The sequence below is a fragment of the Scardinius erythrophthalmus genome (assembly GCF_964197995.2).
Source record: "Scardinius erythrophthalmus genome assembly, chromosome: 24".
NCBI lineage: Eukaryota > Metazoa > Chordata > Actinopteri > Cypriniformes > Leuciscidae > Scardinius > Scardinius erythrophthalmus.
In genome coordinates, this window is record NC_138244.1 from 24,123,352 (window position 1) to 24,139,623 (window position 16,272).

Below are 16,272 nucleotides of genomic sequence, written 5' to 3' on the forward strand. Positions count from 1 at the left end.
TTTTGATTGCATGTGAAGGCAGGAGTTCACTGCGAGAGAGAGAGACACACACACACACATACAGTAGATCAAGGACCTGATGGTGAAAGGGGTTCACAGCAACTTCACAGTCTGCGGGAGGTTCACATCCACGTATATGAGCTTTTCAATATATCTTGAGGAAATTAGAGCAGATGGCCAATATAATGTAGGTCTATGACACACAATAAAGTTCAACATTTTTATATAAACTATATGTACACTACCATGCAAAAGTTAAAAATTTTGGTTACAATTTAAAATTTTTCGTTTGTTAACTTTAGTTAACTACATTAGTTAACGTGAAGTAACGATAAACAATACTTGTACAGCATTTATTCATCTTAGGTTATGTTAATTTCTACATTTACTAATACATTATTACAATCAAAAAGTTGTATTTGTTAACATTATTGAATGCACTGTGAACTAAGATGAACAAAAAATGAACAATCATATTTTTATTAACCAACATCGACAAAGGTTAATAGATGTTGAAAAAAATATATTTTTCATAGTTAGCTCATGTTAACTAATGCATCAACTAATGTTAGCAAATGAGGCCGAAAGATGTCTCTTCTGATCACTAAGTAATATTGTGAAATTTCCATATAAAATAACTGTTATCAAAAATTTTCTTCAGTGTCACATGATCTCTCAATATGCTGATTTGGTGCTCAATTATTAATAATGGTTCTTAATGTTAATAGTTTTTGCTGCTTAATATTCTTTTGGAAACCATAGTAAAAAGATTTTTAGGATTCTTTGATAAATAGAAATCTTTTGTTACATTATAAATGTCTTTACTGTCACCTTTGATCAATTTAATATCTCCTTGGCTAATATTGTAATTGTAATTGCCCCAAAACTTTGAAAGCATATCACAGTTTCCACAGAATATTAATCAGCAAAAACCATCTTTCCAATGATTTCAACATTGATTATAAAAAAAAAAGAAATTCTTGAGCACTAAATTAGCATATTAGAAGGATTTCTGAATAATAATGTGGCACTGAAGACTGGAGAAATGATGCTGAGTATTCAACTTTGCATCAAAGGCATAAATAACATTTAAAAATAGAAAACAAATAGTAATATTATTTCACAATGTTACTGTTTTTACTGTATTTTTGATTGAATAAATGCAGCCTTGGTGAGCAGAAGGGCTTATAAATTATTTTGTTATTATTATTTTTTTTACTCAAACTTTTGGTAGGGTAGTGTATAATTTGTATATATACATCAGGTCAGGTCACCTTTATTTCTATAGCGCTTTATACAATACATTATACATACATAAAACAGCTTTACAGTGATAAACAGGAAATTATGCATTTCGGCTGTTATTCAGCTGAAGTCAGTTCAGTGTTGGTTCAGTTCCGTTGTAAATAGTTGTTCTCATACAACAGCGTCAGTACAGTCAGATCAATGATAATGTTGAATATTATATATATATACTTACACAGAATGTTAGTGTTATTTTTTCTTTCTTTGTTTCTCTCAGTATCTCCTTTGTTCCTTTCATGCATCTTTTTGTTGTCTTAAATATGTTTCATTCCTCAGACTTTCCCTCTCTCTAAATTGAAGTGAAATGCCTTTTGCTTGTGTTATCTTGTGTTATCACGGCTGTGCAGCACCAGACTCCCTAAATCTACCCTGTGTAAACGACAGATTTTTATCTGATCTGAATCCCATGTCTTGAATGATGCGTCACTTTCACCTGTTTATGGAAGTGGTGTCATGGCTGACTTTATTCTGCCATTTGTAAACTCTTAGTTTATCCTGTTTTCCTTTTTATTGCTCATGTGGGTTTAAGAGCTAATGTTGATCTGAAGTCTGTGCCAGTGTCTGAAGCGCCACACACTCATGGAACAGATGACATCAGAATGTTCTCATAGTGCTTTGGCTTTATTTTCTGTGTTCCTGTTTAGTTCGAGACAGGGTGGGTCTCCGGGAGCGTACGACCGCAGCTTCAGGTGGAAATATCACCAGTTCCGCTTCTTGTGTCATGTGAGTTCTTCAAATCACCACCGGCCTTATGCTAGTGCAACACTTTTGTCATTTAGCATCTGCAAATTAATGTATGGGCTCCTCTTTTTTCTGGCCTCTTTACGCAGTCCAACGCGCTTCCCAGTCATGTGAAAATCTCCGTATCCCGACAGACTTTGTTTGAGGACTCGTTTCAACAGGTGAGTGGATAAGGATGCGGTGCAGCTCAATTTTGGACTGCTGACGCTTCTTTTATAATCACCAAAACTATCTACACTGTTTTGTCATAATTTGTGTTGCAGATTTATTGCAGTATAAACCTTGGATGACACATTTTTACTGTCATACGTAAGCCTAAGTAGATCGTAGAACCATTGCCAGCTTTTGTGGTTACCACGATGATGATGAAGACATGCCTGCAAAACGGCTTTAGTGACGCATGTTGAGTAGCGTCTATATAGAGGTTGTCCCAATAAATATTTTACAGCAATAAAGGCACAGAAATTTTTTGTCCCCCAATTCATTATCATAGATCATTATGATTTTGGCTTGTATAACCTCAAATAACTTTCTTGTCTGAGTACAACGACAAAACATGATCTGTTATATTCATTCCATTAAAACCTCTTACCAATTTTATTTTAAGGAAAATTGTGACCCTGACACAAAACCAGTCATGACTCTCACGGGTATATTTGTGGCAATAGCCAACAATACATTGTATGGGTCAAAATTATAGATTTTTCTTTTATGGCAAAAATCATTAGGATATTAAGTAAATATCGTGTTCCATGAAGATATTTTTAAATGTCCTACCGTAAATATATATAAAAAAATATTTAACATAAAGTTAAAAGAAAATACACTTTAAAGGCAATTTTCTCAATGTTTAGATTTTTTTTGCACTCTCAGATTCCAGATTTTCAAATAGTTTTATATCAGCCAAATATTGTCCTATCCTAACAAAACATACACCAATGGAAAGCTTATTTATTCAGCTTTCAGATGCTGTATACATGTTCATTTAAAAAAATTGACCTTTGTGACTGGTTTTGTGGTCCAGGGTCACAATTGTCAAACAGTATTTTTTTTTTCTTTCATTTATGGCCAATTTGAGATCAAACCAAATTGGTCTCCTAATTACGGACATCTTCATTTAGGCTAAATGGCTCATATCATTTTAGTTTGATCTCCTGAGATGGACAAGCAACATTCCCTCGAACGACACTTTCTTTTCAATTTTTAAGACTTTTTCAAGCCCTTGTGTGTGTATTGAGGCTCTAATGAGATGTCCCCCTGTCTCGTCTCAGATCATGAACATGAAGCCGTATGACCTCCGTCGGAGACTCTACATCATCATGAGAGGAGAGGAGGGACTGGATTACGGAGGAATAGCCAGGCAAGTTCACTGTGACGTCTCGCTGTTGGTCATCTTCATGTTCCTGCTCGTGCTGAATGTTTCTTGTTTCGGGTGTAACTGCTCGTTTGGTGTCTGGACCTCATAGTTGTCTTCCTGTGTCTGTGTCTGTCTCCTGTGTCCTGTCAGTGGTTTTACCCTATGGTAGGTTACGTCATGCTGTTCTACCACAGGGTAGAACCACGGACGGGATGTCTGGAGGTGTCTGCGTCGTCCTGTGGTGTGACCAAAACCCCTATCACCCCCAATCATGGTCCCCTCTTTGCCCCTTTACCTTCTTTCCAAACACCCTCTGGGATCAAAGGTCAGGCCTTGGGTTCTGGTGAATTGGTTAGGATTTGATGTGTGTGTTTGTGCTGCTGAATCTGTCTTCATCTTCATCACTGTGTACACTGTCCATCTCAAGAAAATGTTTTGAAAATGTCAAATTACAATGTTTTGTTCTATTTTTATATTCCACAAAAAGGTTTCCTTTTATTATTTGTGCATTTTTCTGTAAATCTGTTTTCTTTTCTTTGATTTGCTTCAAGTGGCTCCGAATGATTTCAGGTTTATAGGCAAAAACAACTTGTGCCTACATATCACTTTCTTCTCAAAACTACATTTTGTAAAAACAAAGCTTTTTTTTTTTTTTTTAATAAATGACTTGGTGTATTTTCAAGGAAAAGCTACCAGAATGTTTCCAGCATAAATAGACATTCTATGCTTTTTTAAACAGTACTGTATTGTCTATTCTTTCCCATTACTCTCATATGAAGTTGTTGTATAATTTAACACTTTGTTGAGATTTAAACAATTAAATGTTCCCTTTTACTGAAGACATCGGTTTAAATCATTCCTAATTTAATCTATAAAATCTAAATTGTAATTGAATTTTTAATAAAAAATGTAAAAAACATTTTGATTTGTTAGTATCCAAAAAATTCTCCAAACTATCTTTATTCTGGCATAATTTTCCTACACAGTTTGTCTCAGTGTTGTGGGAATATTTAAGTAGAGTATGTCTCATTATAATACCAGCTAAAGGCAATGTTCAGAGTGTTGTGTGACTGACTCTCTTCTTCTCTGTCTCTGTCTGTAGGGAGTGGTTTTTCTTGCTGTCTCATGAGGTGTTGAACCCCATGTACTGTCTGTTTGAGTATGCCGGTAAAAACAACTACTGTCTGCAGATAAACCCTGCTTCTTCCATCAACCCCGACCACCTCACTTACTTCCGCTTCATCGGACGCTTCATTGCCATGGTGAGAAGGAACGCCTTAAGACTCTAGTAGTTTCACATTAAACTGAAGTTTTGTATTTCTGTACGTGTGTGTGTGTGTGTGTGTGTGTGTGTGTGGATGAGTGTGAACCTCATGGCATGAAAATAAATCTTTGTGTTCTGATATAGTGACTGGTGTTATATTAAGATCCAGAGAGTTTGTCTCACACCCTTCATGAGCCCATGCACGTCTGGGTTTGACATTCTCAAACATATATTATAGAGATTCTCTGTGCTGTGTGTTGAATTCTTTCTCAGCCCTTGTGTTTCTCCTATTTTGAGCTTGTTCTGAACAGACTGTGTGACTCTGGGCGTCTGTGTTGTTTTTGGAGATCATTCCCAGAGTCAAGTCAAGTCACATTTATTTGTATAGCACTTTTTACAATACAGATTGTTTCAAAGCAGCTTTACAGAGATAACAGGAAAATAATGCAACAAAATTTGTTTCCAGAAGAAAAAGAAAAAAAGAAAAGAGCTCTGTGCTGTTAAATTAAACAGTTTGCTGTCTATATACAGTATGTATACACATTGTGTGTATATCTATATCTATCTATCTATATATATATATACACACAGAGAGAGAGAGAGAGAGAGAGAGAGAGAGAGAGAGAGAGAGAGAGACAGAGAGAGAGAAAAGACAATTTAAGCAAAGGTAAACCTGCAATGTTGGATGATGTAACTCAGGAAAGCACATTCAAATCTTTACAATATTCATGATTGCTTAATGTATTATCAAATATTATAAAAAGTGTATAAATGGGTTTATCTGTAGTTTATAATGGTGCACCAATCATGAAATTTGAGGCTCATGTTGATTACTTTGCCAATTTAGATTCCAAATGATTTTAATTCATATACACGTTTAACTATCAAGTCTGAGGTTTACGGAGTGTTTGTGAATCCAGAGGAGAGTTTTTGGGAAATTTGTGCATAATTACTCTGAATTTACTTAAATTATTAGCGAAAGTTTCACGAATGAGGCCCACTGATATTTAACATTAAGATCAGATGTGCAATCACAAATATTTATTTTTCAGAGAATCACAGTTGTACAGTACATGCACTACATTGTGCTGTAGCAAATACATAACACACATTTAAAGGGTAAATATATTGGGATAAAGTATATTATCCCATAATTTACTCACCCTCAAGCCATCCTAGGTGTATATGAGTTTCTTATTTCAGCCAGTCTGAGTTATATTAAAAAATATCCTGGCTCTTTCAAGCTTTATAATGGCAGTCAATAGTAACTTAGATTTTGAAGGCCAAAAAAGTGCATCCATCCATCATAAAAGTAATCCATACGACTCCAGAGGGGTTAATAAAGGCCTTCTGAAGCAAAGCCATGCATTTTTTTTGTAAGAAAAATATACATAATTACAACTAATTATGAACTGTAATCACTAGCTTCCGGTAACGTCCGTCCTCGCGTTCATGAGAGAGTCGAGTTCTGGCGGAAATGTGACCTCTGACCCGATGTAGGAGTAGCATAAGCTTAGGTGAGAGTTAAAAAAAATAGGGCTAGGCAACAAAGTCAAACTCCTCTCACATTTCTCTTTAAAAATTCCCGTTTTAGACTTCTAATTCCTGACCGGTGTTTTGCTTTCCTCTATCCTCTGCGCTTCCACTTTCTTCAGTATGTCATGCGTCGGGTCAGAGGTCACTCTTATAGTTTATAAATGTATAAATATGGATATTTCTCTTATGAAAACGCATGGCTTGGCTTCAGAAGGCCTTTATTAACTCCCCGGAGCCGTGTGGAGCACTTTTATGATGGATGGATGGATGCACTTTTTTGGGCTTCAAAAAAGGTACCGTTAACTGCCATATAAAGCTTGGAAGAGCCAGGATATTTTTTTATATAACTCCGATTGTGTTTGGCTGAAAGAAGAAACTCATATACGCCTAGGATGGCTTGAGGATGGGTAAATAATGGGATAATGTTCATTTTTGGGTGAACTAACCCTTTAATTTCCTGACAATTTTGGCATCACACAATCTAGATAAATTCACAAGCAATGTGAATGTGAGTTCACTTTTCTTGAACTGCAAGCAATATGTCCAGTACTAGCTTCAAAATTGCTGGTCAAAAATTATTATCATTTATGATTCGTTAACTTTTTTTTTCTAGTGTTGTAAGTAACACAAATTACTACTAATAATGTAAGGCAATGTTAAGGTTCCTTATGGTTCCGTTGTTGAAGGTTAAACTGTTATTGCAGCTACAGTATTTATCTTATCGTGACAGACAGGTTTCTGGTGATATTTTAAAATGGTTTGTGTAAGTGTGTATGTCTGCTTAAACTGACTGACTGCTGCACTAACATTACATGAAGCTTTATCAGATGTACATTTGCATAATTGTTTGATATTGAATTGGATTTACCATTTGCAGCTTTCTTTTCCTCTCTTTTTCTCTTTTCAATGATGCAGCAGAATTGCCATAATGACTCTTAAAAACCGATAAGATGCATCTCAAACACATTAAATTAGAACATGAATGTTTATAATGGCCATCAATTCACCCTCCAGCCACGATGTCATAGTGTATGGCCACTCAGAATGAACTCATTTTGTTTCTCAAATTACAGTTTATGTGTGAAATCTTGCCTGCTGCAATAAACAAAAACCTGGTTGGACAGAATTTGACCAATCAGCTGTTAATGATCTGTGACTGCATTCCTAGTTGATGATGCATAATGTTTCCATGGATTTGTTTCTAAATTAATTTTTAAAAGGTGAAAAATTCCATGTGGCCTCAATTAATGATCTCATAAATGCTGCATGCATAATAATTAAAATATTTAGCAAAATCCTTTTAAAAATAAATGTAGATAGCATGACATTTTGACACAATTGACAATTATTTCTTTCTTATGGAATGTTGCAGAACCTGCAGAATTATAAATATCTATGCATATTATTATTATTTAAAATGTGTATTATAATCATAAACAAAAGCATTAATGAAGCCTTCCACTCACACACCGGCGCAAAGGGTGTGAGTTTCAATCCCTTGCCCCCAGAAACCTGTCATACATAACGACTGCTGGAAAAAGGAGTTGCAATTTCTGTTTCATGCTGACTTAAAACTATTTTTTGTTGGTTTTATGACCTTCAACCTGTGATTGGCTCTCTGCAGGCACTGTATCATGGGAAGTTCATTGACACTGGCTTCACTCTACCCTTCTACAAGCGCATGCTTAACAAGAAACCCACCCTGAAAGACCTGGAGTCCATCGACCCAGAGTTTTACAACTCCATCATGTGGGTCAAGTGAGTATCAAGCCTGCAGCTGCGTTCATTCATTCAGTACAGATGACAATCAAAACAGTTCTCTGACAAAATGTGCATCACTGATCTCCATGCTGGTGTTCATTCACAGAGAGAATGATTTGGAAGAGTGTGGCGTGGAGCTGTACTTCGCTCAAGACATGGAGATTCTGGGAAAGGTGACGACACACCAGCTGAAGAACGATGGAGAAAATGAGCTTGTCACTCACGACAACAAGGAGGAATATATTGGGTACAGCTGCCCTATTCATTTATTTTTCACTATAAAGGCCAAATCACAGTGCACCGACATAAGGCTTCCCCCTGATAGCCGATAGAAGAGGCTTAGTCGACCCAAATTTCATTAGTTATCCACAGGAAGTGGAGAAGTCACGCTGCCTGTGAGGGACAGATTGTTAACGGCGGGTAATTACCGTATGTCAGGCAGGAAATCCAAATGTTCGCCTGTAATCCATCATCCTCAAAAATGGCTTATCATTTGAAATAGCAAGTAGCAGAAACTTTACTTGGCCACTCGCTCTAATGTTAGCCTAGTCATATCTAACATCCGAATGAACATCAAAATGAACCGAAACTCAGCGTATATAGGCTAGCCTCACAGAAATGAGAAATATATCTATAGAAAGCTTGAAATGTCTACTTTTAAACGAACCAATTCAACTGGAAAACAAAAACTCTCAAATTTTGTAATCCGAATGAAAGCCCCCCCCCCCAGTATATGTTTAATTAATTAAATTAATACAAACGTGCAATTAGTCAACTAATTGCTTAAATTAACGACTACTAGTCGGCTAGAAATATCTTTAGTCGAGGGCAGCCCTACATTGACAGATGGCAAAAGACAGTTTGTCTGGTTGTGTCGAGTTAGTGTGTCACCTCTGTTGGTGTCTGTTGGCGTCTGTCGGAGCTTGTTTTCCCCGGGTGAACATGCTGAATTGGCGTTTGTAGGGTCGTGGAATGTGACGTACTGTAATCTGGTGATTGTGAACTGGTCTTAAGAGTATTAATGGCCAGTTAACAGACACCTTTCATTCATTGGCGTTTCGTACACTAATAACAGGAACTTTCCTTAGAGATAAAGTGCTTTTTTTATGTTGGATTCCTAACCCAGTTTATTATTCAGCTCCAGTTTAAGAGTCTGTCGACTGTTAGAGAAACCTGTTCTTTGCAACTTTCACTGGTGATGCTAGTTGTGCAGAAATCCCACACTTCACTTTTAACCATGAAGCTACAATCACCGTCATCTATACACCTTTTTTCTCTTTTAAATAGGACTGTTCCTTTAACACAGTGATTTTAAACTCATCACACATTTTTCTTGCAGTCTGCTGACTGACTGGCGGTTCACACGGGGGGTGGAGGAACAAACTAAAGCCTTCCTGGATGGCTTCAATGAGGTTGTGCCTCTGGAGTGGCTGCGTTATTTTGATGAGAAAGAGTTGGAGGTGGGTGGTGGTATTGTGTTTTTAGCAAGGACTTGACATTTATAGATGTTTAACGGTCCAATAAAAAACCCTCATCCATACGAAGACACATCACTGAGAAAACCGTTGTAAATAACTGTGTGATTGTGATTGTTTCTCGCTCTAGCTGATGTTATGCGGGATGCAGGAAATCGATCTGAATGACTGGCAGAAGAACACCATCTATCGGCATTACACCAAAAACAGCAAGCAAATTCACTGGTTCTGGCAGGTGATTTACACACTCAGTCTTGTGTGTTTTTATGCAGTCACAGCTACTCCCGCGTTTCTCTTTTTACTATATATGTCATTGTGTGTCACACAGGTCGTGAAGGAAATGGACAATGAGAAGAGAATTCGGCTTCTGCAGTTCGTCACAGGAACTTGTCGACTGCCGGTTGGAGGTTTTGCAGAACTGATAGGTACAGCTATAATATCTTAATGTACCTTTACACACAACAGTGCATTTTGATAACGCTATTTACTGTAGTATTAATAATAATAATAATAATAATAACATTAATTAGTTAATTAGTTAAATTTTCCTTTTTACTATAATTACTATTATTCTGAGTAGTCATCGATTCACCAGTAGTATTTGTCTGCAAGCTGAACACATTAATTGAATAATTTTGCCCTATAGACATTTTTCATACAATATGAAATTACTGCATGCTATCAAAATCTCAAACATGGAGCATTTTATCTTTGGCCTTATCGTGTTTACCTTGTGGTTTAGAGGAGGAGGATTGACAACTTTTTGGTTGATAAGCTTAAAGGATTGGTTCACTTCAGAATTAAAATTTACTGATAATTTACTCACCCCCACATCATCCAAGATGTTTATGTCTTTTTTTCTTCAGTCGAAAAGAAATGAAGGTTTTTGAGTAAAACATTCTCCATATAGGGGACTTTAACAGGGCACAACAGCTTATTCCTCGGCTGGGATCGTGTGAAGCTCTTTGAAGCTTCACTGAAACTGCAATTTGAACCTTCAGACCGTTGGACCCCATTGAAGTCCACTATATTGAGAAAAATCCTGGAATGTTGTCCTCAAAAACCTTCATTTCTTTTCAACTGAAGAAAGTAAGACATGAACATCTTGGATGACGTGGGGGAGAGTAAATTATCAGGAAATTTTAATTCTGAAGTGAACTAATCCTTTAACAATGTTGATGAAACAAAAGCAAAAGCTTGAAATGGTGGCACTGTCCATGAATATGGTACAAAATAGGGCCTTAAACAGAGTCAGTGAAAGGAGATGCGTAACCTTTGGAAAATTTTAACGAAGTATCATGTGCTAATGCTGCCTTCACGTGCTATCGGAAATTTCCTATTTCCCACAAGTTGTGATTACGAGCTTTGTCACATTCAAGCGCTTTGTTGTTGCAAAGAACAGGAATCATGAAGGACACCAGGTTTTTTCTTGCATATTTATTGGTAAAATCTTATTAAAGCCAAAATAATATTTAATTATATTCATTGACATCCATATAAACATTCACTGTGCTTTAGATAGCTTGCTGACAGTTCTGGAATTTCAGTCAAATACAGGCTATTTTCACTGTGTATAAAATCACATTTTATTCACCCTGTTTTGCTGTGTTCATGACAATTATATTAAAATATTAAGCGGGTAAGAATACTTCTCTTTTGGCTGCTGATCTGTCATCTAATTAATTTCAGGTAACATTTGGAAATGTTGAATTTTGGAGGAACAGTCTGTAATTACTGAAATTGCTTATGATACAATAATTTATTAAATAATATTAAATAAGTTAATAGACTATACATTTTTTAGAGTAACGGATCTAAAATATTTCAGTTAACTATTGATCTTGTGTAGAGAAAAATATGCTTGTAAAGCATAAGGATGTCCAATATGAGTCGATCAGTCTTTGGAGCGTCCTCAGTTTCACAGGTGGGCCACCGTACCGTCCATCCACCTATTACCCCGAGAGTCATGTTATATTATAATTAAATATGCACTACTTGAACAACTCTCCCTCCGCCATGTTTAACGTTTAGCCCCGTCCAGCTCAAAATTATCCCAGAGCCTCCCAGTGGGAAATACGACTTGAGAAGGGCGTTCATGTCCAATTTTTAACTAGGAAATTCGTATTTACGATAATTCCGAAAGCACGTTACGGCAGCATAAATGCAGTTATTCAATTAAAGAAAAAACATTTGTTTGATCAAGTCTTCCCACCATTCAGCTTTGACCTGAAGTCTGTCCACATTGTACATATTCAATGTTTAGAATTGTAAATATTTCTAATAGTTTATCATTTTATCGCCTCATTGTCTAGGAAGTAACGGGCCACAAAAATTTTGCATAGACAAAGTGGGGAAGGAAACGTGGCTGCCTAGAAGTCACACTTGGTGAGACGCAAATGTTCAATTTTCAATGTTCAAGAAAATAACTGTTTTTAAAGAAGTGTTTTGTGACTTATTTGTTCCTCCTGCCTTACATTTTCAGCTTTAATCGTCTGGATCTGCCACCCTATAAGAACATGGAACAGCTCCGAGAAAAACTTCTGTTTGCTATCGAGGAAACCGAGGGATTCGGACAAGAGTGACGAGCATGGAAAGGACAGGACCAAGAAAATTATTAATCAGTTTCTTGTGACTAGGCCATTAATACCACTAATGTGGACTGAACGGACAGACTGTTGAAGAGACTGGCTGCAGATTTACAGTTCAATTACTAGTTTATCTAAAAATGAGAACTCACCCTCACATCATTCTATTCTGATATACTGTTATTTTCCCGTGCAACAGAAACGAAGAATTTTAAGGAATGGTCATTATGATCTGTTGTTGTATGGAAAAGAGGAGTGTGGGATTCTTCAAACTTCAAATAACAGCAATGCTGGTGATGACACGAGGATGAGTAAAACAAAATGAGTTTCATTTTTGGATTCAACTATCACTTTAAACAGCAGAGCAGAAGCACTGATGGACCAGCGTTTGACTGAATGTAATATTTCATTTGGCCTCTTCTGGGAATGGTAACTTCACCTTACATTTCTATGCAGAGAAAGCAGTGCAAATTAGGACATAGGTCACTGCATTATTTCATTATCAAGATTTTTAAAATGAATTCCCTGAATTGCCTAAATCTAAATGTGATCAATCCTGATTTTCCGTGTGAGGTGAAATTCTCAACCCCATCATTATAATGCAGCATTCAACACAGAAATATTACTACTACTAATAAAAAAAAACGCAGCAAATGTCATGAACCGCGTAGCTGGAGCTCATGTATCATATCAGTGTATATGGGCTAGAGGACCATTGAGATAATTGAGAAAATAATTGTTTTAAAGAGATTGATCAGATATGATTTCATTATTTTGTGACATGCCATGCTACACTGTACATAGTTGAAATAAAATCCAGTTATGGACTGTGAAAACATTTTGGATTGTGACAGAAAAATCCTTTTTTACTGTGACATATTGGGTAAAGAAACCAAACTCTTCCAGATGTACATCTTAAGGTTTGTTTTTCAGCAGGACCATCAGTAGGTAAATCAGTCTCATTTTCGAACAAAACGTGTATTCATTTTGACCATTAATGATGTTTTAGGAGGTCTTTGTTTTTGTAGGAATTATAGGGTTATTTCCCTAAGTGAAATGGTCTGTCCTTGAATGATTTAAATAATACGGTAACAATATTTTAAAAAGCATGTATCCAATTTGGCATTTGTACACTTTTTTTTTTATAACAAAGAATGGCTGTCCACGATACTGCCATTCATCTCAAGCATTTTAAAGGTGCAGTAAGTGATTTCTGAGAAACAAACAAACACACCAAATGCAAGAATAAAGCGAAGCAAAATAATGCTTCAATGACACTCAAAACTGTCTTGTGACTATAGCTAACATTACAACAACAGCATCTTGGTTCTGTGAAACATAGCAAAACCAATGTTACTCCCATACGGAGAGGAAACAACAGAACTTCAGTGTTTCTATATAGAGGTTATGCACGTGACGTCACTGACTGCGGTTACGCCCACTGAGTGGCAGAAAGACTAAGAGGCAGCATTGGTTTTCAGTGTGAATGCTGCGAAAAACACTCAAAACACATCTAAATGGGAAAGAGCTTTGAGACTGACTGAACAAATGGATTTGACAAGAAATCTGAGGTGTATTTTTACAGACTGCCGAAAGCTACAGAACAGAGAAGCAAATGGATCGCTGCAATTCACAGAAACAACTGGATCCAGACAGCGAAAAGTGGATTTGCAGTTATCAATTTGTGTCAGTATGTTGAATTTTGGGGTAAAAGTCATACCCTATATTTTGTATTGTTATATATTGTATTGAAAACTTATCAATGAAATATTTACCATCTTACATAATGCATAAGTGGAGGTTTTTAAATGAACACTGACAAAAACTATACAAGTTTAAGGCTGGACTATATGATGATATATATGACATTGATATTAGTGATTACCTGGATTTAGACCTATCTATATTGTACTTATATAAAGCGTTCACAGGCAAATTTGCTTTATGTATTTCCCCGGCATCGAAATCAGGCACAAATAAATGTCAGGAAACACGATTCCTGCTGCATGTATATCAATAGATCACTGGATCTTTGGGAAGTTGTTAGGAACACTTATATCGAGTCCAACCTTTAGTTTAAACTGATAATTGTTTGTTTTACTCGTGTTTTCGAAGTTTTCCCTATTAACTCCAGTCACGCAGCAACTCTTCTGCCACTCAGTCCGGATGAGCGGGTGTGTTCCGGCGGGAAAGTGACATCAGTGTAGACTCTCTATTCAGGCCTTCCCGCTTATGTCTCTCCAGCGTTCAAAAGCTTTATTAATATTAATGTGGTTCCTAAAGTTCTTGCCTGATCATATCCCTTATTTTCCCAGTGACATTCATCTGACCTTTTCTCTTTTGTATTGGCTCTCTTTCTTCCCTCTCTCTCCTCCCCCATCACCAGTGAACACGCCCCCTACTGCTGATTGGCTGATCCACTGTTAACAGCTATTCTCAGAAATCACTTACTGCACCTTTAAACAACTATTATCCAAGTTAATATGTGAGTTTATATTTAATTATAATGGAAATGAGTAAATGGGAGCACTGTTCTCCCTGTGCAGCAGAAGTGAGTGTTAGAAGATCTGACATTTATGTTGTGATTAACATAATTGTTAGCGGACATCTTGGAGGTTCCACATCCTTGGACTCATGATTATGCGTTTCTGGCTGTTTTGCAGATGCCTTAATTGCTACGTTTAAACTGTTTTAAATGTTTGTTTTTTTTCAGGTTTTTTAGTTTATTTTAAGAACACTTTCTACAAGTCAGAATTTCGTAATTACAGTAATTCCAAATTTGGCTTTAATATATTTTGCGATTTCTACCTGATGATCTCAGAGCCGCTTTTTGATTGTCATTACCAAAACAGTCAGTAGTAGATCATTTTCATTCAGAAGCAGACAATTTACTGTTTTTTTAATTTTTAGAATTTCAAAATTCATAGGTTAGGTTGATTGCCAGTTAACTAAGTTGTATACAAGCCTATTTAACGTTTTTCCACAAAATTGAGATAATTATTGTCACATTACTTGCACACAATATCAAGAATAAAATTTTGAAATATACCAAAGTTAATTTGAAGGCTAATGAAGGCCTTAATTATATTTTATTAGTAATGTTTAATTTCAAGTAGTCAGAAGTGCCTTTTATTAAAGAACGACTTCTTTTTTTGCTGTGTTTATGACAATTATATTAAAATATCAAGAGGGCAAGAATATTTCTCTTTTGGCTGCTAATCTGTAATCTTTTTCATTTTCAGGTTAAATTTGTAACTGGTGACTTGGAGGAACAGTCTACAATTACTGAAAGTGCTTATGATACTATATTTAAGACTTCCATCAATAGACTACATTTTTTGAGTTATCTTCAGCTCTAGATCAGCTATTTCAGTTAAATATTTTTCTTAGAGAAAACATTGCTTGTAAACAATAAGGATGTCCAATATAAGTCGATCAGTCTTTAAAGCATCCTCTTTGGAGCATCAGTGTGAAATTGAATGTTTATGTAAAAAGATTCTTTATTCTGTAATCACAAACAGTTGACGTCATGAAAATGAATGATCAAGTGTGTGAAGTCTGATGTAAGGACCAGTATCGTTGAGCTGTATGAAGGCTTGAGACATTTGTTCATTCAGTATACAGCTTTCTGCAACATCAGTCAGTGTTGGTTATTTATTGGCATCAAATCTTAACTGTAAAGAACTGTATCGTAAAATAAATGAAAATAAAAAAAGGTCATAGGCCTAAAAGGCGTTTACTCCAGTCATGTCTTTTAGAAAAGATAAAGACCTATAACGTAATCATTTAACAGCAACTGTTTTTGATGTGATAACCTATACTCATCTAAAAACGATAATTTATTAAAACATGTTTATTGAATTTATAATAGTTGTGAAAAGCCTTATATATATTCTATTCATAATATATGTTATAATTATATTTTCATAAATAATTGTAACAAAGTTAAAATGCATTATACTATTAGCAGATTTCTTGCATCTGAAATTGGTTGTTTGTCTGTTTTATTGCATTATATTTTCTAAAGGTGTGATGATAAGTATTATGATGTATTGCACTGGATGAATAACTGTAAGCACATTACATTATAAGGCACAACAAGGCATAATTAATGCAACAATGCAACAAAATACGTTTTTGCATTATATAAAAGCTTTAAGTAATTAAATAATTATGTATTTACCTGAGAACAAATGCTGTCCTTTAAAGTGAACAACATTTTTGTAATAAACGTGGGCCTATTTTAAC

The 16,272-nt window shown here is 35.7% G+C and overlaps 1 protein-coding gene across 4 annotated transcripts in view; it reads left to right on the plus strand.

Annotated features, from left to right (window-relative positions):
* wwp2 (WW domain containing E3 ubiquitin protein ligase 2) overlaps positions 1 to 12,862 on the plus strand; it is a 65,525-nt gene extending 52,663 nt beyond the window's left edge. For 2 of the 4 annotated variants that reach the window (XM_081355655.1, XM_081355657.1), the window contains 11 exons: positions 1,950 to 2,028; positions 2,136 to 2,207; positions 3,318 to 3,406; positions 4,506 to 4,665; positions 7,828 to 7,961; positions 8,071 to 8,211; positions 9,304 to 9,424; positions 9,570 to 9,674; positions 9,768 to 9,864; positions 11,752 to 11,824; positions 11,922 to 12,862. In XM_081355655.1, the coding sequence (XP_081211781.1) occupies positions 1,950 to 2,028; positions 2,136 to 2,207; positions 3,318 to 3,406; positions 4,506 to 4,665; positions 7,828 to 7,961; positions 8,071 to 8,211; positions 9,304 to 9,424; positions 9,570 to 9,674; positions 9,768 to 9,864; positions 11,752 to 11,824; positions 11,922 to 12,021 (1,171 nt within the window). In that variant the 3' untranslated portion in view covers positions 12,022 to 12,862. Of the gene's footprint in view, positions 1 to 1,949; positions 2,029 to 2,135; positions 2,208 to 3,317; positions 3,411 to 4,505; positions 4,666 to 7,827; positions 7,962 to 8,070; positions 8,212 to 9,303; positions 9,425 to 9,569; positions 9,675 to 9,767; positions 9,865 to 11,751; positions 11,825 to 11,921 lie in introns of all 4 variants that reach the window. The other 2 variants (XM_081355654.1, XM_081355656.1) reach the window with 1 other exon arrangement.
* Positions 12,863 to 16,272: the final 3,410 nt, after the last annotated feature.